General features: G+C 48.4%; 2 protein-coding genes across 10 annotated transcripts in view; both read right to left on the reverse strand.

Moving 5' to 3' along the window:
* Positions 1-1,365, reverse strand: part of LOC117672176 (uncharacterized) — a 9,247-nt gene extending 7,882 nt beyond the window's left edge. For 3 of the 8 annotated variants that reach the window (XM_087880559.1, XM_034428685.3, XM_034428681.3), the window contains exon 1: positions 51-186. The gene's annotated coding sequence lies outside the window, so the exon portion shown is untranslated. Of the gene's footprint in view, positions 1-50; positions 237-561 lie in introns of those variants that run through there. The other 5 variants (XM_087880557.1, XM_034428683.3, XM_087880558.1 and 2 more) reach the window with 5 other exon arrangements.
* A 1,612-nt stretch (positions 1,366-2,977) lies between these two features.
* On the reverse strand, positions 2,978-20,444 carry LOC117672175 (uncharacterized). Of its 2 annotated transcripts, XM_034428680.3 has the most exons (18): positions 20,062-20,444; positions 19,560-19,614; positions 19,045-19,186; positions 17,958-18,070; positions 17,190-17,310; positions 16,055-16,210; positions 14,736-14,894; positions 14,088-14,150; positions 12,900-12,995; positions 12,255-12,335; positions 11,216-11,398; positions 9,986-10,117; positions 9,071-9,297; positions 7,846-7,984; positions 6,461-6,544; positions 5,671-5,867; positions 4,355-4,424; positions 2,978-3,701 (listed from the first exon to the last, which is right to left on the reverse strand). In XM_034428680.3, exons 1-18 carry the CDS (start codon positions 20,315-20,317, stop codon positions 3,435-3,437), a joined length of 2,541 nt encoding a protein of 846 aa, XP_034284571.2. In that variant the 5' UTR covers positions 20,318-20,444; the 3' UTR covers positions 2,978-3,434. The 2 variants fall into 2 exon arrangements, with proteins under 2 accessions (XP_034284571.2, XP_087736542.1); XM_087880416.1 differs by lacking the exons at positions 2,978-3,701; positions 4,355-4,424; positions 5,671-5,867; positions 6,461-6,544 and adding an exon at positions 6,570-6,669.
* Positions 20,445-22,069: the final 1,625 nt, after the last annotated feature.

Raw genomic sequence — 22,069 nt, forward strand, 5'->3', positions numbered from 1 at the left:
CACCCCACCCCCGCGCGCCTGATCCACCTGGGACCAAATCCCAGCTTTACCTGCCGGCGTCTCCTCTCCACCCCTGGAAGCGCCGCAGCCCGTGCCCGGCTCAGTGCTGCCCGGCTGGGCACAGCCTCTCTCTCCCCTCCGTTGCCGAGCGGTTGGCAGGCCGAAGGCGGCGGGGAGGGCTCGCCAGCCTTAACCCCTCGCTCGCCGCCAGGTAGGCAGCCCGCCATCCGCACACCGCCCCCGCCTGGCAGGGAAGCCGCGCCCGGCGCCCGGCTGGCAAAGCAGGAGGACGGGCGCGGCCCCGGGACTCCCTTCTCCCAGGCCTTCCCTGGCGAAGAAGTCCGTGGAAGCGGGAGCCCCGGTGAGCCACGCGCGTCCCGCGTCTCGCAGGGGAGCATCCCGCTTCTTTTATAGGGAGAAGGCTCCGTGGAAGGGAAGGAGCTGGGCCAGCTGTCGCTGTCCGGGTGCTGCTGGCCGGACGAGGGTTTTCCACGAATGTTTTTTCCCCACCCACCCACCCACTCGCGTTTTTTTTCCGCGGGGAAGCCACGATCTGCTCACCTGGCTTTGGCGAAGGAGGGGAATCCCGCTCACTCGCTCCACTCGCCCACCGGCGGGGGTGAGAAACAGGCGAGCGCGGCCGGAGCCCACGCGCGATCGCGGCTTTTTATCGGGCTGGGCTTGGAAAGAGGCTGCGGGAGCCGGGGGTCGGCGGCGAACTCCGCGAACCGGAGGAAGTCGGGCAACCGAATTGAGCCATTCAACCGGTGTGTGTGTGTGTGTGTGAGAGAGAGAGAGAGAGAGAAGGAGGGAGGGAGAAAGAGAGGGAGGGAGGAAGAGAGAAAGAGGAGAAAGAGAAAGGGAGAAAGAAGGGGAAAGAGAAAGAGGGAGGGAGAAAGAGAAAGGGAGGGAGAAAGAGGGAGAAAGAGAAAGGGAGGGAGAAAGAGGGAGAAAGAGAAAGGGAGGGAAGGAGAAAGAGAGAGAAAGAGAAAGGGAGAAAGAAGAAGAAAGAGAAAGAGGGGAGAAAGAGAAAGGGAGGGAGGGAGAAAGAGGGAGAAAGAGAAAAGGAGGGAGAAAGGGAGAAAGAGAAAGGGAGGGAGAAAGAGAGAGAAAGAGAAAGGGAGGGAGAAAGAGGGAGAAAAAGGGAGGGAGAAAGACGGAGAAAGAGAAAGGGAGGGAGAAAGATAAAGGGAGGGAGGGTGAAAGAAGGAGAAAGAGAAAGAGGGAGGGAGAAAGAGAGGAGACAGAGAGAGAGAGAGAGAGAAGAGAGAGAGAGAGAAAGAGAGTGCAAAGACGAGAGAGAAAGAGAGAGAGCTTTCGAGCTCCAGGGCTTGTCTTAAGCTCAAACTCGGTCAACTGGTTTGTGCTTCAGGATGTCACGCAACCCCAGGCGGAAGCTGACACACAATTGGGCGCCTGCAGCTGGTGCCACTTGCAAGCCAGTTGCTGGGGGGGGGGAAACCAGGGGGGTCCCCAGCCCCCTCCCCCCGCTGCTCTCCCCCCCCCCCAAGGAACTCCTGGGAGCAGATCCGGCTTCAGACGGTTACAAGAACCGAGGAGGAGAAGACAGATCAGTTCCGTCTGGGTGGGCTAGATGGCCACATGGGTTCCCTTCCCTGCCGTTTCATCGGAAGCCTCCACCACGTTGGGATGGCAACCTGGAGAAGGGCAGGCAACCCAAAAGAATAGGTCGCTCATCTGAATGTGGAAATACTCCAAGTCCCATCCTGGAGTATTGTGCTTCACACCCAGGGCAAAAAACATCAACACTTCCGGGTGTGACTGACAACTCGTGCAGACTAATAATAATAATAATAATAATAATAATAATAATAATAATAATAATAATAATAATAATAATAATAATAATGCAAAATTGCACAAACTGATTACAAAGCTAGACACAACCGAGTTGCTAAATTAGTCCACTGATCATTATGTAAAAAATACGACTTTCCTGTGTCCAAAAAGTCATGGGAACATAAAGTGGAAAAAAGTTATAGAAAATGAGAAGGTGAAGATCTTGTGGGACTTTTGAATACAGACGGATCGTCGCTTGGAACACAACACGCCAGATATCACAGTTGTCGAAAGCCGAAACGTACAATTTATTGACACCGCGGTACCAGGAGACGCCAGAGTCGAAGAAAAAGAACTGGGGAAAAATCATGAAATATCGCGACCTGGCCATCGAAAGTACACGGCTACGGATGAAACATGTAACAGTGATACCCATAATTGTCAGCGGGGCACTTGGTACCATGTCCAAGAATTTTACAAAACACGTCAAGAAATTGCAGCTTCCTGCAATAACACCAGCGGAACTGCAAAAAAACTGGGCTACTCGGAATATCATATATTTTAAGAAGATAACTTGGTTGATTCCTAGGATGCTGGCAGCAACCCGTATCAATCATTAGCACCAGTCAATGGTATTTTTGAATGTCAATTGACTGAGTTTCATGTTTAATGAATAAAAGAGAATTATTATTATTATTAATTATTATTATTATTATTATTATTATTCTTTTATTCATTAAACATGAAACTCAGTTATTATTATTATTATTATTATTGCAGGAAGCTGCAATTTGCTGATGTACGTTATAAAAAAAAAAGGACCATGTCCAAGAATTTTATAACATACATCAGCAAATTGCAGCTTCCTGCAATAACACCAGCGGAACTACAAAAAACTGCGCTATTCGGAACATCGTACATCTTAAGAAGGTACTTAGTTGATCCCTAGGACGCTGGCAGCAACCTGTATCAACCATTAGCACCAGTTAATGGTATTTGTGATGCATTTTTGAATGTTCAGTTGACTGAGTTTCATGTTTAATGAATAAAGATAATAATAATAATAACAACAAGAACAACAACATATGATATATCACATTATAAACACACACACTCATTCTGTATATACATATACATATTTATTTTTGTACATAAGTACATTTTATACATATACTGGTACACGTGCATATCATATATACACCTATGTGCACACATAATATCTAGATAAACACTGATATATCACATGTTAGGTTCTTGGGAGGAACTCGATGCCTAGGAAGGCCAGCACCAACCAGCTAAAGAACTGATAGTTGTGACTCCACATTGTTGTGTACAAGGAGTACATTTGATGAAGCATCCTAGGGATTAGGCAGCGCTTCACCGAATTGCCTAAGCACTCACTTAAGCAGCTTGCTTAGCAACAGAAATCCTGTTTCCAATTGTGGTTATAAGTCGAGGACTACCTATACAGAAACGAGGGACTCTCCAACTTTGCATCTCAACAGCCCCTCCCCCTTCAAAGACGGCTCGTTTGCTTTTCCTGCACGCACAGATGTGATCCCCACAATTCCACAATCGTCCGATTCTTTGATTTCGTTTTCTTTCGTTTTCCGAAGCAAAGTGTTGGCCTCTTGTCAACGTTGGCAAATCATGGATGGAACGAACGAAACCTCCTCTTTCCCCACTTTCTTCTCGGGGTGGATCCAGAGCTTACCTAACCTTCGTGGAAGCTCCCTGGGGTGCCCAGGCTGCCCCCCCAAATAACCACCGTTCTCTGCCCGTAGCTTCCGGATCCGGTTTTGCAAATGATGCTGCACACCTCCGTTGGCCGGGAGGCTCTGGCTGGCGCCCAGGGAGGAGGAGCAGAGAGTGCCCGATGGGTGGCATAATTGGCTCCATCCCTAGGGAAAAGGGGTGGGGGGCAGAGAAGGGTCAGCGTCAGAAGGCTCCCTCAGCAGGAAGCCGACCAAGATGGCAGCCGCAATGGTGCAGTCAAAGCCCATAAACTACCTGAGCATTTGAGTTTGCTCAGCTCATCGAATTATAGGACAGTTTCTCCTTTCTTCCCCCCCCAAAAAGGAAAGCTAAAAAAACGAGGTCAAGGAGCATCCAGATGTTCGTCTGCAAAGCAGCAGTCTAATCAGGTCTCCAGACCAATCCTTTGGGGCAGGAAGTTCCGGTGCACCATCAATTTGGCATTTTTCAATTGGGATTCAAAATTGGGAGAGCCAGTCTTAAGTCCAACGTGGCTGATGGGCAGGTTGGCCACGGAAGGGTTGGTACCGATGGCCTTGGAGGTTCTTCTGACAACTGGAAATGGGTCTGTCCCAAGGGTGGGCTGCTGAAGGTTCGCAAGGGTTCGGGAGAACCTCTAGCTAAGATTCCGTGCAGTTCGGAGAACCCCCAAATCTCACTCCTTTGAAGCCCACCCCTGGCCTTTCCCATCCTTTGCCAACCATGCTGGCTTTTGCAAGAGCAAACCATCTGGATGTTGGCAATAGGGGAGACCTTGTAACCCCTCCCTCCCCACCTGGGGAACCTCTCCCCTTTTTACCGTAGGGAAAGGTCTTCCTTCTTCTGACCCAGGAGTTGCCAGATTCTTGCAGGAACTGCTGGATAAACATCTGGAAGGGAGACGCACAGTTGTGAACATTCCAAAGCGAGAAGCTTAACTAGAGTTGGAAAAACTCAGAAAACTTGTGAATAGGACATGAAAAAGCAACAGGGGCCTAAAGCCACGTGCAGAAGGCTGGTATTACGTCTAGAGATCTACTGCCTTCCTTCAATCCAAAATCGCATCGTTGCTGATCACGCAACAAGGAGGAGCCTGTTCCTAGCGCATGCATGCACAGAGCTGCCAGAAGGCAAGAGCAATTAAAGCAAAAGGGAAGACTTGGGAGTAAGGCCAGGAGATGATTGGCCCCTCCCATAAGGCTTAAAAGAGAAACAGAGGCACTTGGGTCTTTTGCAGGAAAGCAATGTTGCTAACTCTGTTTCCAGTCGGCATTTCTTGTTTGTTTCTGAACTTCATGGGGCTTTGCCAAGAAAGGCCTTTGGCAGGGTGTCAAAGAAGATAAAGGTTGGTGATTATCCTGAAGGACTTCTTCCGAAGGACTTGTTTTGCAACTAATTGGGAAGCCCACCGTAATATCTCACAAGGACCGGCACAAGAGAAATGAGAGAGGGGAAGAAGTAGAGAGAGAGGAAGGGAGAAGAGAGGACAGGAGAGGGAGAGAGAGAGAAGAAAGGGAAAGGAGAGGAAGAAAAAGGAGGGGAAAGAGGAGTAGGAGAGAAGGTTAGAAGGGGGAAGAAGAGAGGAGTGGGGGAAGGGAAGGGGAAGTAGGAAAGAGAAGGAGAGGAAGAACGAAGAAAGTAGGGGGAGATAGAGGAAGGAAGAGAAGGGGAGGAGAAGAAGAAAGGTTGTGGCAAAACAAAGAAGGGTAAATGGTAAAAGAGCAGCCCCGAATAAGTAAAAATTAAAAATGAAAGTTAAAAGATAAGATGAATGAAAAATGGTGGATAGATGACTGTACATGTAAATATGTTTATGAGAAACAAAAATAAAAACTTTTTTTTCAAAAAAAAAAAAAAAGAAGAAGTTGGGGGCAACCAGTTTCACATTTTGTGGTTACCGGTTCGCCCTGCGCGCGCACACATGCGCCCAACCTTCCATGCACATGCTTTGCTCGCACACGCATCTTCTCCGCATCCACCCAGCCTCAAAACCGTGCCTAAATAGGACGGCATAGAGCCGGGGAGGGTGAGCAGAGCCACCCGCGATCTCTGCTACCGGTTCTCCCAAACCGATACGAACCGGCTGAATACCGCCTCTGGGGGCAACTAAGTTCTGTCCTCTCTTGCGACACTCACCCCTCTGGCTCCGGATCCAGTCCCTCCTTCGGTTGGTTGATGGGTGTGTGATCTGCCTTCCCACAAGCCACCTTCTTCTGGGCTGCACGCAACTCGCCAACTCTCTCTTCTGGTGATGGGCCCAACCTGGCCTTGTCTCTCTCCTGTCCTTCCTTCAACCAGCTGCGCTGCAGCGTGAGGATGTCACTCATGTGTTCCTGCAGGGAAGAATAAAATTTGCAGGGACTCCTTTCCCTTTTTTTAAAAAAAACCTGTTTGGCTCCATTGTCCCAAAGGTGTGTTGTTGTTGTTTTCCCAAGAGGTAACTGGACTTTCTGGTTTTTCTTTGAAGACTTTTCGCTTCTCATCCGAGAAGCTTCTTCAGCTCTGACCGGATGGTGGGGAACGGAAGGATTTCTACTCCTTGCAGACAGTTGGTCATTTGCATCCTTTTAGAGAGTCGTTGAGGCCACCAGTGGACTGCCAGTTTGAAAGAGGGGGTCAAAGAGGCCATCTATGCCCTCCCTCAACAGAGGGGGAGGGATACGACCTCATCTATCTCCAGTCTACAATACTGTCCTTTCAGTTCCAAGAAGGCTCCACACCCAGTTTGCACCAGAGGACACAGAGAAACCTACAAGTGGCCTCAAGGACTCTCTAAAAAGGATGGGGATGTCTTATTATCAGGGGAGGTCTTATTTTCAGGGAAACAGGGTATCCTCGTCACCAAAACCACCAATGCACTGAAGCGAGTCTCAAAAGCAAAGGTATCCCACATCCCCCAACTACCTGGGCTTAAGGAGTGACTCACCTGGACCAGCTGCTCTTTCAGGGCTTCCAGAAAGGACCGGCTCTCCAGGTGAAGCTGCTCTTTCTGTTGCCTCAACTCCACCTCCTGAAGAACGGGGAAAGTCGAGCGATTACACAACTTGGGATAACTCTTGTTAAGTCGGGGATGAACAATAATCCGCTCAGAAGTAACTCCGCCACCTTTCATGGTTCTGTTCTGATCTAGGCTCCCTTAAAAAGCAAAAAGCAGAGTCTTGGTCCCGTTGTGACCGAGGCCCTCGTAGTGATGACCAAACACAATTCAGTCCTCAACAAACTTATTTTATTAAAACAGCTGAGAATGAATTCATTCTCAGCTTAGTCTAAAACAAAAGTCTTCATAACCAGTCCCTCGGCCTTATCACCAACCTTTGATTTCTTTGGCAACCGGCCAAAAGCTTTTCTTGGCAAAACCCCCACAAAGTTCAAGAGACGCTGACAAGAAGCACTGGAATCAACGTTGCTTTTCTACAAAGATCCCAAGAGCCATTGCTGCTCTTTTAAGCCTTATGGGAGGGGCCAATCATCTCCTGGCCTTACTCCCGAGTCGTCCTTTTTGCTTCAGTTGCTCTTGCCTTCTGGCAGCTCTTCGCATGCCTGTATTAGGAACAGGCTCCTCCTGTTCCTCTGCCTCTCTACTGTCTGCCTCTGGAGGCTCCGGAGTCTGTGTATCGCTCCCAGATGGCCCTGGCCCCATCTCTGCCTCCGACATAGAGCCCTTGTCCTGACTCCAGGACTGGCCCATGGTCCTCCCCAGTCTCCTCACTGTCCGACTCCACTGCCAGGTCCGCAGGCTGCTGGCAGACCACAACAGGCCCCAGCAAAACCCCTTTTATTTACACGACTGAATTCCTTTCATTCACAGTCAGCAAGGCCTGTCCAAACAGTCTTTCAGAGGAATATTTATCAACATAAACCTTATCTCACTTGGAAAGCTGCCAGGTAACTAGTTTCCAAATGCAGGGCAAGGCAAAACTTGGCACAGACTCACGGACAGATCTTCCCACTCTTGATTCGACCGACTGAACAAATTGTTTCCTGCAAAAGCCCACTCCCAGTTTGCTCCTCTTTTGTTTCCTATGGGAGGGGCCAATCACCTCCAAGGTGTGGCATTACTCCTAAGTCAACTCTGCTTTCGGAGTTGTTCTTGACTTCTGGCAGCTCTGTGCATACACACACTGGGAACAGGCTCCAGCTGTTCCTCTGCCTCACTGCTAATTCCCTCTCTGCCTCCGATGCAGAGCCCTCATCCGAGCTTTCCCCAGCCCCCAGGACTGGCCCAAGTTCCTCCCCAACCTCCTCACTGTCCGACTCTGCTGGTCACCGGCAGGCCACAACAGGTCCTCGGGGCCCGACAGACCCACTCACCTTCTCTCTCTGGATCTGGCAAATACGCTGCCTTTGCCTCTCGAGCTCGTGGTTGAGATCCTGGACGTAACTCTGAATTTCTTCCTTCATCTCTCGCAGGGCCTGGAGGGCGGCGCCGGAGGAGAGAGGAAGGGCACCCCTGGGAAACAAGCAAAAATTGCTTAAAATTCGCCTTTTTGCAATTATGACGTTGTGAGAGCATTTCGGGGTATCTACAGGCGATTCTTGACTTACAACGGTTCATTTGGTGACCGTCCCAAGTTACAATGGCACTGAAAACAGTGACTCACAATCACAACCTTTGCAGCAACCTCACGATCGTGTGATGAAAATTCAGACGCTTGGCCACTGACCCATATTTATGAAATGGCCAGGTGGCCAAATACCTTCACCGAGTTATACAACTGAGCAAAACTTTTAATTAGATATGTGGCTTTATTACCATCCTGTTGGGTTTCCCCCCCCCCTTTTCCCATAACAAATTGTTCTGTTAAACTATCTCTTTTTTTTAAAACTGGATTCTTTTTTTATTGTAAAGGCTGGTCAAAGACCATAATAAAGAGATTTGATTTGATTTGACGTACGCATGACATCCTCCTGGCAGGTCATGGCCAGAAGGTGTGAAGAAGCGGCTAAAAATAGTTGGTAAATGAAAAGGGCAGCTTTACAAGTTCCCAGGAACCGTCTGGTGTCCCAACATGGGAGAAAACAGGGCTGAAACATTAGCAAGGAACAGAGAAAGAATCGCGCCTGATTAATTTCCCGTTCCTCATTAATATTTCACCCCTATTTTCTTATCAGAATTAAGAAGTCACTGAAACCAGATTTCAGGGTTTCCACCGATGCCTTGATTAAATTATAAGCCTTGAGCCAAGCTTCAAAAGAAATCCAGTTATTTATTAGTCAGTTATTTATTAACTCTGACCCCCACTTAATTTACGTCCCAGCTCTGACTCTGTTTCCCCCCTGCCCCCAAGGTGTGTCATCAGTCACATTCTCCAACAAAGTAATTTCGCGGGTTGTAGAGATCACTCCCCTCCGGCCATTGTGGGTAACTGCGGAGATGACCTTGAAGAGAGGTGGCTGGAATGTGCTTTCGTTTTGACTGAACTGAGATTCCCTCGCTGCGGCTGCAAGGCTCGTTTTCCCATCCCCCTTGCCTATGGCAACTCGAGAGCAGGCCATTCTTAAAACACCCCAGAAAAAGAAAACCCCACTATTCTACCTGCACAACAGGTGAGGCAGCAGGGTTTCCTTCTCAGGAAGGAGCGCCTTCAGCTGCTGACATGCTAAGGTGACCTGAGTGGCCCAAAAATGATCCATCCGGTCAGCCTGGGCCTGAGCTTCCCGTTCCCGGAGGGACATCCGGCTGCATTCCGCTTGTAGGTGTTCTCTTCCTTCTTCCATCTGTTGTAGCTTCGTTCTCATTTCTTCTCTTTCTTGCATCCTTTCCTGGGGGAAGAAGAAACATCCACCCAAAAACCTGTTTCAGAAATCAGAGAAGCTCAGCAAACGGGTTTCTCACTGCTGCGACAGAGGCGACGCTGGGCGTCACCTTTAAAGCCCTCCCTGGCTTGGGATCGGGTTACCTGATTGGTTACCTTCACCTTGTCATTCAAACAGGAGGAAGAAGGTAGGTATCAGTGTTCCAATAGAAAGCAGGTCTCTGCTTGGGGCAGGTAGATTCCTCAAAAGAACACTTTATTACCTCATATTGGCACAACTGATGAAAACCGACTCTGAAAGTTCCCGCCGTTTTCCCGCTGTTTTCCCGCTGATTAAAAGTTCCCCCTTTCCCCAAGTCATCAGTCACATTGTCCAATAGAGGAGCTGGCTGGTTGCTTGGTTACTCCACTTTTCTTCTCCCTGGCCACCTGTTGGAATGACCTTGGTTCCCACAGGATAACTTTTTTGTTTTGATTACAAATCCCCCCAGCTTATCTATTTCCCCCCTCCCTGTCCCTTCTTCTTCCTTGTGGCAACTCTGTGTTAAGGGCCCTGGCAACTTGGCTTTACTGTTAGTTGATTAATTATCTCAGCTGCTGTACGTATGTATTTTCTGGATTTTTAAAATCGTTATCAATTGTTTTATAGCTTTAGAACTTCTTCCTGTGGGTGGGTAGGTGGGTTGTTGTCTCACCTGCTCCAGCTCTTCTCGCAACCTCTGGAGAGCTTCGTCCTTTTCCTTCCGTAGCTCAACCTGGAGTTCTTCCAGGCTGGCTCGTTTCTCCTCTTCCAACAAATGGGTCTGGTTCTCCAAGCCTTCGATCTTCTGAAACACAAAATGCCCCAATATGCTTTTCTCACTCCTGCCTTGATATTCCTCTTTGGGTTGACTACCCCAAAGAGCCAAAGGGTTGGGGGAGGGGCAGCTGCCTGGTTCTCCACCAAATTCAGTCAACCGTGACTGTAGACCTCCTCACACCCACCCACCACTCGATGGTCCACATCAAGGACCATCAAGGAACCGGAACGACACCGTAAGATGACCAGAGTACTGTCTTCATTGTTGCTTGACTATTTACAAGAATGTTCCCGGATACTAACTACATTCTCTTGGGAACAAACGGACAAAGGCTTCAAGGATCTTACGGAGGGTCTGGCCACTGTCTCTTCCTCCTCTGTAGGGATTCCAAGCTCGCCAGCCTCTTTACTCCACCCGCTACTCTAGTTGGAGATTCGACCACGAAGGTGGAAGAGTTAAGAAGGGCTACGACCCCAAATAAGTAACTCCAAACTTCCAGCACTCTTCTATGAATGGAGTCGTTCAGGCTGCCTCTTCCTGAGTGGCGTGACCCTCTTCTACCCAGGAGGCAACACTGCAGGGCTAACCCTCCTGATCCAAAGATGGTTGGTACTCGATGCCACCCAGTGGTGGGATTCAACCAGTGTAACAACCGGTTGGCACCGCGCACGTGCAGTGCGTTTGAAAACAACTCTAAAACTTACCTTCTACTGCAGCCCTGGTGAGTAAAACAGCTGAGGCACGGCAATCCGCTCTGCCATGCCCATCAGCTGGGCTTCAAACAAAGGAAATATAGCTTGGTATAGTGCAGGGGCAGGCGGGCGGGCCCAGCTGATTGTCAGAGCTACCAATTTGCCCGAACTGGTCCGAACCGGCTGAATCCCACTCAGTGGTGAAATCCGGCCGGATCTATCTGGCTCATGTGAACTGGTAGTGGCAGCGGTGGGAGGCTCCGCCCACCTGCTGGGACGTCATTACGTCCCATTTTTGACCCTCTGTGCATGCGCAGAAGAGGCACACGCGCTCGTACTCCCGAACCAGGAGCGAAGGTAAGTGCATTTCACCGCTGATCCCACCTCTGATGCCACCCAACCTAGTGGCCTGGCTCAGCCCAGAGATGCTCACCTGACGGAGGTCAGCCGCTTCATTCCGCAAAGCACCATTGAGTTTCCTTTCTTTCTCCAGGGCTCTCTGGAGATCCACCCGCCTCTTCCGGTCCTGTTCCCCCAGGACTTCCCGCTGCATCTGGAGGGCCGCCTGGGCGTTGGCTTCCCATTTTTTCTGCTCTTGGAGCAACGCATTCTGCACCTGAGATGGACACACAACGAATCAACAGCATGAGGTTGGGGCCCAGGATGGACTGAAGAGTTCTTCAGCCTTGGTGTCATTAAGATCAGTGGACTTCAACTCCCAGAATTCCCCAGCCAGCACAAAAAACATCAACACTTCCGGGTGTGACTGACAACTCGAGCAGAGGAATAATAATGATAATTGCATATTATATATCACATTATAAATACACACACACACTCTATATACACATATACGTATTTATTTTAGTACATTGTACTATATATAGTAGTATAGGGTTTCCTGCTTGAGAAGAGGGTTGGACTAGAAGACCTCCAAGGTCCCTTCCCGCTCTATTCTGATTCAAAGACAGTGGATACCGGCAGAGACAGAGATTGAACTAAATCAACTCCAAGCTCCCTCTCACGCTACGATTCTGTGTAAGGTAAAGTTAAAGGTTCCCCTTGCACATCTGTGCTAGTCGTTCCTGACTCTAGGGGGCGATGCTCATCTCCGTCTCAAAGCCAAAGAGGCCAGCGTTGCCCGAAGACATCTCCATGGTCATGTGGCCGGCATGACTCAACGCCAAAGGCGCACGGAACGCTGTTCCCTTCCCACCAAAGGTGGTTCCTATTTTTCTACTTGCATTTTTGACCTGCTTTCGAACTGCTAGGTTGGCAGAAGCTGAGACAAGTCACGGGAGCTCACCCCATTACGCGGCACTCGGGACTCGAACCGCATAACCGATCTTTCGATCGACAAGTTCAGCGTCTTAGCCAGCACGTCCCTCGCCCTCCACCGCTCGACCGTGCAACCAAGGTGTTAATGATTAGGAAGAAAGCAGGAAACACGGCCCGGGAGGCACCCAACCTACCATCTCCTGGGCTTCCACCTTCAGGGCCGCTGCCTGCTTCTGCGTAGCTTCCATCTGCTGGATGGCTTCTGCCTCTCGCTCCTGGGATGATGGAAAGGAGAGAAAAAAGACATAATAATACTATCTTGGCTGGATTCATACAACACGCTCAACCCAGGTTAAGAAAACCTAATCGCTGCCTTCACCTAACGTGCTTCGCTGAACTGGTTCAGGTTGACACGTTAAGATGCTAAGAGAAGGGCTGGGCTCCCACAATACTGATCGTCCTCAATTTACAACAGTTCGTTTAGTGACCGTTCAAAGTTACGATGGAAGTGACTTTATGACCGTTCTTTTCACACTTAACAACCGTTGCAGCCCTCCCCCTGGTCACGTGATCAAAATCCAGACGCTCGGCCACGGACTCATATTTATGACGGTGGCAGCCTCCTGGGATCACGTGATCCCCTTTGACAACCTTCTAGGGGGAAAGCCAGATTCACTTAACAACCATGTTACTAGTTGAACCACTGCAGGATTCGTTTTAACAACCGGGGCGAGGAAGGTTGTAAAAAATGGGGCAAAACTTTCTCAACAGCTGTCTCGCTTATCAACGGAAATGCTGGGTGCCATTGTGGTCGTAAGTCGAGGACTACCTGTAATTACCTTTAGGATCTTTTGTAGACCTTCAATTTCCTTCTGGAAGGTGACAGCTTGTTCCCGAAGAGCGCTGGCCTTGGCCACTTCTGAGCTCTCAGCACACTGAGAAAGAGAACGAGAAGCGATTAACGGATTAACAGAGTTGGAAGGGATCTTGTAGGTCATCTAGTCCAACCCCCACACCCAAGCAGGAGACCCTACACCATCTCTGATAGATGGCAGTCCAGTCTCTTCTTGAAAGCCTCCAGTGATGAAGCTCCCACAACTTCTGAAGGTAATGTCTTTTCCATCAATTGATTGTTCTCACTGTCAGAAAATTTCTCCTTATTTCCAGGTTGAATCTCTCCTTGGTCAGTTTCCATCCATTCTTCCTTGTCTGGCCTTCGGGTGCTTTGGGAAATAGCTTGACCCCCTTCCTCCTCTCTGTGGCAGCCCCTCAAATATTGGAAGATGCTCTCCTGTCTCCCCTGGTCCTTCTCTTCACTAGACCAGCCATGCCAAGTTCCTGCAACCGTTCTTCCTATGTTTTAGCCTCCGGTCCCCTAATCATTCTTGTTGCTCTTCTCTGCACTCTTTCTAGAGTCTCCACCTCTTTTTAATACGTAGTGTAGTGACCAACACTGGATGCAGGACTCTAGGTGTGGCCTTAAGGTAAAGGTAAAGATTCCCCTCGCACATCTGTGCTAGTCATTTCTGACTCTAGGGGGCGGTGCTCATCTCCGTTTCAAAGCCGAAGAGCCAGCGCTGTCCGAGGACGTCTCCGTGGTCATGTGGCCGGCATGACTCAATGCCAAAGGTGCACGGAACGCTGTTTCCTTCCCACCAAAGGTGGTCCCTATTTTTCTACTGGCATTTTTTACCTGCTTTCGAACTGCTAGGTTGGCAGAAGCTGGGACAAGTCACGGGAGCTCACCCCGTTACGCAGCACCAGGGATTCGAACCGCTGAACTGCTGACCTTTCGATCGACAAGCTCAGCGTCTTAGCCACTGAGCCACCGCATCCCCGTGTGGCCTTACTAAGGCTTTAATTAAAACAATGAAAACAGGCTCGGTCAATCTTTATGAAATAAGCCGCCAACAACTTCCCTGCTGTCTCTTGATGGCCGATCTCCTCTTGGCCTTCCATCCCTTTCCCAGCCTCTCCCACAATCTCTCACGTGATTCCCAGAGGATTCAAGACGCCACTCGGATTACCTCTTGTAAAGCTTGCTTCTCCTGCAGCGCCATCTCTTCTCTTAGTTTGCAGAGCTCTTTCTCCTTGCAAGAAGACAGTGGGGTGGGTGGGGGGGAGAGATATTACTTAACCCATTCGCAGCTGAACATAGAACATAGAATAGCGGAGTTTGAAGGGACCCAGGAGGTCTTGTAGTCCACCCCAGCGCTTAAGAAAACCCAGCATTGCTAAGGAAGAATAAATATATATATATATTGCCAAGAGAAGGATAAATCTTCTCCCCTTTTAAATGTAAATTTTAATTTGTTTTAAATTATGGGGTATTTTAAATTCAGCCAAATTATTTAATTCGTTTGTAATCTATTTTATATTTTTGAATTTATGTGTTTTATCTTGTGGCTGTTCACCGCCCTGAGTCCTTCGGGAGAAGGGCGGTATAGAAATTTAATAAAATAAAATAAAATAAAATAAAATAATAATAAAATAATAAAATAAAATAAAATAAAATAATAAAATAAAATAAAATAATAAAAAAATAAAATAAAATAAAATAAAATAAAATAAAATAAAATAAAATAATAAAATAAAATAAAATAAAATAAATAAATAAATAAATAAATAAATAAATAAATAAATAAATAAATAAAAAATAAATAAATAAAGAGAACCTTTTCCTGGAATGCCTCCTGTTGAAGCTGCTTCAGCTGGTGCTGGTTTTCCTCTTTCAGGCTCCTGACGATGCCATCCAGGGCTTCCTTTTCCGCCGCCAAGCTTGAGAGGGTCTCGTGCATCCTGGCGATTTCCAGATCCTTTTTGGACAGCAGAGCCTGCAAACAGTGGTTGGGATTCGAAGAATTTAACAACCGGTTCTCTGCCCTAATGACCGGCTGGGTAGGCATGGCTGGGTGATCATAAAATTGGGTGGGCTTGGCCAACTCAAGGTCGCTCACATCGAGGAGCGCCCTGCCTTGCCTTGCCTGGCCTCCTCATCATACCCGCCCTCGCCCCTCCTCTCCCAGCCACTCCTTTTCATGCCCAGCCGCTCGCCTCGCCGCCCAGCTGGATGAACAGCCGGTTGGCGAGGCGAAGAGTGGCTGGGAGGAGAGGGGTGAGGCGGGGCTGGGCATGGCAAGACACGCTCCTTATTTCTAATTTTATTTATTTATTTATTTATTTATTTATTTATTTATTTATTTATTTATTTATTTATTTATTGAACTTCTATACCGCCCTTCTCCTTTCGGACTCAGGGCGGTGAACAGCCAAAATAAAAACATTTATACATAACATTACAATTAAAAATAGATTTAAAATAATTACATAAAGTTGGCCCGTAATTTAAAAACTGTCAATATAAAATCCGTATTAAAATTTTAAAACCAACTATAAAATCAAGACAGACCGGCGAACTGAAACAAGTAAGTTTTTAGGGCCCGACGAAAAGTCCGGAGGTCGGAGATCACTCGTATCTCTGGGGGGTAGATTGTAGATTGTAAATTTTCATATTTATCCTCTAGCCATAGATAAAACAACTCTCCTACTCCTTCGGGAGTAGGGCGGTATACAAATCAAATAAACTAAACTAAACTCATAGGCTATAATAGTCAGATTCTTCCTTTCCTTTAATTGCAAGCGTTAATCTATTCGTTTCTGCACATTCTAATATTTTCTTAATCACATTTTCATCCTTAGGGATCTCTTCACTTTTCCAGTTTTGTGCGAATACAATTCTCGCTGCCCTTATTGCATGAATAATCAAATATACATTTTCTTGACTATAAGTTTCTGGTAAAATTCCCAACAAGAATAATTCAGGTTTGAGATCAATATGTCGTTGTGTCATAGTCTCTCATTTCTCAAAAACCAATCAATGTTCCTTCCCCGTGTCTGAAATTTATGTTTAGCATCTTGGATGGCTGTTGAGTTTCCAACTTCCAACCAGACACGGTATTTGAACTACGAGCATCTCCAGTGGGGGTCTCCTTACCTCCTGAAACAGCTTGGTCTTCTCACTGGCCATTTCCTCCACGGAGGACAACCGGGCTCTAGAACTCTTCAGCTGGAGCTTCAGAGAAGACAGCTGGTCTTCTAAACAGCTCACTTGGTCCCTCAGCTCTTCTCGCTCCCTGACCAGACGGGACACCTGATGTGGACAGAAAGATCTGGCGATAGGAAAGCTTGCAAAAAATAATTGGAAATGCTGAGCTTGGAGAGGAGAGAATGTCCGTTCTCCTCCCCAAGTGTTCTGACCTAGGCGTTGACCCAAACCACGAAGCAGACTCCTCGTCCCAACAAAACCCCTTTTTATTAAGTGACGGTGAATTCTTCTCATTCACATCCAGCAAAGTCTTTCCAGGGAGAATTTACAGTCGCAGACTTTATCTGGCTTGGAGAGCTGCCAAGCCGATATCTTCAAAACTTGGCAAGGAGTCTCGGAGAGTCACGAACCAATTAAGCGAACTAATTGTCTCCTGCAAACTGCATTCCCCTTTCGCGCCTCTTTTATTCCCTCTGGGAGGGGCCATTCATTGCCCGCGTGTGGCTTTACTCCTGAGTCGACCCTTGTTCTTTAGCTGTTCCCTTCTCCTGGCAGCTCTGTGCATGCACATACTGGGAACAGGCTCCAGCTGTTCTTCTCCCTCACTGATGTCCGACTCCGAAGGCAGCTGATAACTGCCAGACGGCCCTGGCTCCCTCTCTGCCTCCGATGCAGAGCCCTCATCAGAGCCTTCCCCAGACTCCAGGACTGGCCCATGTTCCTCCCCAACCTCCTCACTGTCCGAATCTGCTGCCAGCTCCGCTGGCTGCTGATGGGCCACAACACCAACCAACATTTTTGTTTACAGAAAAGTAGATGTCAAAATTGATCCTAAGTAAATCAAAACAGGGTGAACGACTGTGATTTGTTAGCTTCTGGCTTCAAGACATGGTGGGTTTTCCATCTCTGGAGGTTTCGTAAAACAGGACAGTCTCCTCTCCTGATTGATGTAATTGGCTTTCCAATTAAAACAATCCAGACTAGATTAACTCCTCTATTAAAGATAGCGGCCGGAGGAAGGGAAAACTGGCTGAAGGAAAGAGAGAAACCTCTCGCCCCCCCCCAGGTGTGCATCCTTCCTCACCTCCACCTGCAGGGCCCCGTACTGCCTGCCCTGCCGCCTGAGGACGCTGAGCTCTTGCTCCAGTTCTGCGACTTCCTTCAGGCAGATCTCCCGCTTATATTCCAGCAGTACCAGATCAGCCCTGCAGCAGGAAAGAAGGACGTAACAGAACAAGGGTTGGAAGGGACCTCGGAGGTCTTCTAGTCCAACCCCTGTTCAAGCAGGAGACTCTATATCATTTTGGACAAATCTGTTCTTAAAAGCCTTCAATGATGGAGCATTCACAACTTCTGGTGGCAAGGAGTTCCACTGATTAATTGTTCTAATTGTCAGGAAATTTCTCCTTAGTTCTAGGTTGCTTCTCCCCTTGATTAGTTTCCACCCGTTGCTTCTTGTCCTGCCTTCAGGTGCTTTGGAGAATAGCTTGACTCCCTCTTCTTTGGGGCAGCCCCTGAGATACTGGAACACTGTTATCATATCTCTCTTAATCCTTCTTTTCACTAGACTAGCCATACCCAATTCCTGCAACGGTTCTTTGTGTCTTTTAGCCTCCTTATAGCAATAGCACTTAGACTTATATACCGCTTCACAGTGCTTTACAGCTCTCACTAAGCAGTTTACAGAATCAGCTTGTTGCTAGGTCCTCATTTACTGACCTTGGAAGGATAGAAGGCTTCGGAAGTACGCCATGTTTACTACCTTGTCGTTTTAGCCATGGACCTCAAATATCGGCCTCAGGGTTGCCCTCTTCATTTTCCATACTTGCAATAAGGACCGACTGATTGATACCTGGCCTTCTCCACTTTATCCTGATGTTCTTCCATTTGCAACTCCAGTTTCCTTGCCAGCTCCTGGCGCTCCTCCAGGGCTACCTGAAAATTTTCCAGCTCCAGAGCCACATGCTGGGAGGAGAAAGAAGAGGAGGAGGAGGAGTTGGAGTAGGTTTTTGGAGGAGGAGGAGGAGGAGGAGTGGGAGGAGGAGGAGGAGGAGGAGGAAGAAGAAGCAGGAGGAGGAAGAGGAGAAGGAGATGGAGAAGGAGGAGAAGGAGAAGGAGAAGGAGAAGGAGGAGGAGGAGGAGGAGGAGGAGGAGGAGGAAGAAGGAGAAGGAGAAGGAGGAAGAAGGAGGAGGAGGAGGAGGAGGAGGAGGAAGAAGGAGAAGGAGAAGGAGGAAGAAGGAGGAGGAGGAGGAGGAGGAAGAAGAAGCAGGAGGAGGAGGAGGAGAAGGAGAAGGAGGAGGAGGAAGAAGAAGAAGCAGGAGGAGGAAGAGGAGAAGGAGATGGAGAAGGAGGAGAAGGAGAAGGAGAAGGAGAAGGAGGAGGAGGAGGAGGAGGAGGAGGAAGAAGGAGAAGGAGAAGGAGGAAGAAGGAGGAGGAGGAGGAAGAAGAAGCAGGAGGAGGAGGAGGAGAAGGAAGAGGAGGAGGAGGAGAAGGAGGAGGAGGAGGAGGAAGAAGAAGCAGGAGGAGGAAGAGGAGAAGGAGATGGAGAAGGAGGAGAAGGAGAAGGAGAAGGAGAAGGAGGAGGAGGAGGAGGAGGAGGAGGAGGAGGAGGAGGAGGAAGAAGGAGGAGGAGGAGGAAGAAGGAGGAGGAGGAGGAGGAGGAAGAAGGAGAAGGAGAAGGAGAAGGAGAAGGAGGAGGAGGAGGAGGAGGAGGAAGAAGGAGGAGGAGGAGGAGGAGGAAGAAGGAGAAGGAGAAGGAGAAGGAGAAGGAGGAGGAGGAGGAGGAGGAGGAGGAGAAGGAGGAAGAAGGAGGAGGAGGAGGAGGAGGAGGAAGAAGGAGAAGGAGAAGGAGAAGGCAACCAGTTAGCTCCACACTGAGTCTACCTCTGGGATTCTCGAAATACCCCTTCCTCCCACTGGCAGGGTGTCCTGAGTAGACCTGGTTTAGCTTGTAGTTTCCTGCCGTGGCTTCCTTCCAGTTGGGAGCCCACCTCCTGAAGTTGCCAGAAGTCCTCCTGCTTTGGCTGATCAGCTGTGCAAACCCCTCTCCATCTGCATCGGAGACGCTGGAACTCGAGGACCTTAAAAAAAAGCATCACACATTGGTACGGCATGATGACATTGTCTCAGTTAAGACAAACAAAGCTCTTCTCCAAAGCGCCTGAGGGCAGGACAAGAAGCAACGGATGGAAACTAATCGAGGAGAGAAGCAACCTAGAACTAAGGAGGAATCCAACTATGTCTGTTTTTTGGGCTGTTTTCCAGAGCTCCAGCACCTACAAAGACCAGCTGATGGTGCCATGGGCACACTGGAAACCAGAAAAGCAGCTGACGATGGTGCCCACAGAGAGGGCTTTGCATGCCATCACGGGGTTAGTGGGGTCTCCAGGTCTTTCTCTTAGGTCTCAGCTGCTTCCATGGTCTCTGCTTTTCCCTTTGCCCAGGGACACTCACCTCCATGGATCCCTTGGTGGCAGCCGGGACTTCTTCTTCACATTGTGGCCATCAGCTGTCGGGGAAAAGAGACCTGATTTAATCCAGATTTCCAGAGAGAGAGAAACGTTCCCACCAGTTCCCAACCCAAGAACTGCCCTTGAGAAAAAGAATGGAGGGAAGACCCTCCAAATCAGAGAGAAAAATCCAAAATGATTTCAGAACACATCTTCTCCAGAAGCCAACACCCAGAGAAGCAGGGATTAACACCAGACAAACGATCAAGCAGAAAGCAATCCGAATCAATGAACTAGCAAGGAGAAAACCCACACCCAACACAAGGAAGGCAAGTTACCGTATCTAAATAGAGGGCAAGCCCCACATGGACTCACACTGATGACGTTACCTGGCTGGGTAATGAAACGTCTGTAAACAAACCATTCAGCGAGCCCCAAGAAGTCCACCGTCCAACCCTCAGCTACAGAAATTATCTTCTATTGGTATGATATCTTGACCAACTCACTTTCTCCCCTCTCTGGAACTTCACCATGGACTTCAGTGCTCAAAGCCACAGCCCAGGCCTCCCTGAGTCTTCTGGCCAACTCTGGAGTCTTCCGAGCTTCTCTTGGACCACAAATGATTCCAGGATCCGTTCCCAGTTCAGATGGAGACAGCCTCTCCTTTCGCCAAGGAATTTGGCTTTTGGAGGATAGAGAGAGCGAAGCAGGAGGATCCCTTGATCTTCTCCATCGAGAGGTAGCAAGTGATTTCTGCAGCATCCTCCAAGGGGCTCTCCTCCTCCTGGGTGGTCCGATGAGGTCTTCTCAGGGTGGCTGACCTCTGCTCTCCTCGGCGGGACTCTAATTTTTGATGTGGTTCTTCTGGTCCTTTGCCAGGACGATAGAGGATCTCCAACGACCAACTGGTGCTTTGAGCTTCTAGTGATGTTCTGTTTTGGTTCAGAAGATCGCTCTAGTCCTTTTCCTCCTAATTCCAGGAATCCACTTTTCCTGGAGAACTCCTCTTCTTCTCTTGAGCTCTGGAGCCTGGTGTGATGGTTCCTCTTCCACAGCTGGTCTCCTCTTCCTAAATCGGTTCCACTGGAGCTCTTGACAGACCTTTTTTCTCCTAGAGACGCGATGTTCTTGACTCCATGTTGACTAAGACTCTGGAGTGGACCTTCTCTGGAACGAGGAGACAATTCTTGGCTCCGTTTCTCCTTGGACGCTTCTGCTGGCACCTGCTTGCTTGTCGAGTCCAATCTGTGAGGATCCGAAGCAGGGTGGAGAGATCTGAAAGCTGGACCAGGAACAGCCATCTCGGACAAGACGGTGACACTGGATGTGGTTGGCCTCGCATCTTTGGGACCTGACGCGAGACCAGAAGGTGCCTCATCCTCATCGGAGCTCAGCAGCAAATCCACCAGACCTTTGTGGAACTCGGCGGCCAAGTCTTCGGTGCAAATGGACTCTGATCTGCTCGGGGCCTCCTTGGAGTCAGGGAGGTGCAGAAGTCCATCTCCTCTGCAGTCCATCTCCCGAGAGGACACGCCTCTGTCCCCACCTGCGTTTGTCCTGCCTGGATCTGCAAGGAGAAGGGAGCAAATTGAGAAACCTCTGTTGTCAGAATTCATTCCCGTGAAATAAAAATAAATAAAATAAATAAATAAAATTGCCCTTCAATTGCGGCTGGAGTATGGACCCAACTTCCTTCGTATCCCGGCCGATCTCTCCCCCCCCGCTCCTCCCCTTCCCCAGAACTGCACACAGGTATTAGCAGCGCACGTGCGAATGGATCCCGATTCTCTTGAGCTGGGCAACTTTTTTTTTTTTTTTTTTAATTTGATTTATATGCCGCCCTTCTCCGGAGACTCAGGGCGGCTTACAGTGCGTTAAGCAATAGCCTTCATACTTTTGTATATTTTATACAAAGTCAGCTTCTCTTTCTTTCTTTCTTTCTTTCTTTCTTTCTTTCTTTCTTTCTTTCTTTCTTTCTTTCCTTCCTTCTTTCTTTCTTTCTTTTCTTTTTTTTTTCAATTTGATTTATATGCTGCCCTTCTCCGGAGACTCAGGGCGGCTTACAGTGCGTTAAGCAATAGCCTTCATCCTTTTGTATATTTATACAAAGTCAGCTTCTCTTTCTTTCTTTCTTTTTCTTTCTTTCCTTCCTTCCTTCTTTCTTTCTTTCTTTTCTTTTTTTTTTAATTAGATTTATATGCCGCCCTTCTCCGGAGACTCAGGGCAGCTTACAATGCGTTAAGCAATAGCCTTCATCCTTTTGTATATTTATACAAAGTCAGCTTCTCTTTCTTTCTTTCTTTCTTTCTTTCTTTCTTTCCTTCCTTCTTTCTTTCTTTCTTTCTTTCTTTTCTTTTTTTTTTCAATTTGATTTATATGCCACCCTTCTCCGGAGACTCAGGGCGGCTTACAGTGCGTTAAGCAATAGCCTTCATTCTTCTGTATATTTATACAAAGTCACCTTATTGCCCCCACAAATTGGGTCCTCATTTCACCTACCTTAGAAAGGATGGA

This window comes from Pantherophis guttatus, chromosome 17 (assembly GCF_059756535.1).
Source record: "Pantherophis guttatus breed Tessera chromosome 17, ASM5975653v1, whole genome shotgun sequence".
NCBI classification, from domain to species: domain Eukaryota; kingdom Metazoa; phylum Chordata; class Lepidosauria; order Squamata; family Colubridae; genus Pantherophis; species Pantherophis guttatus.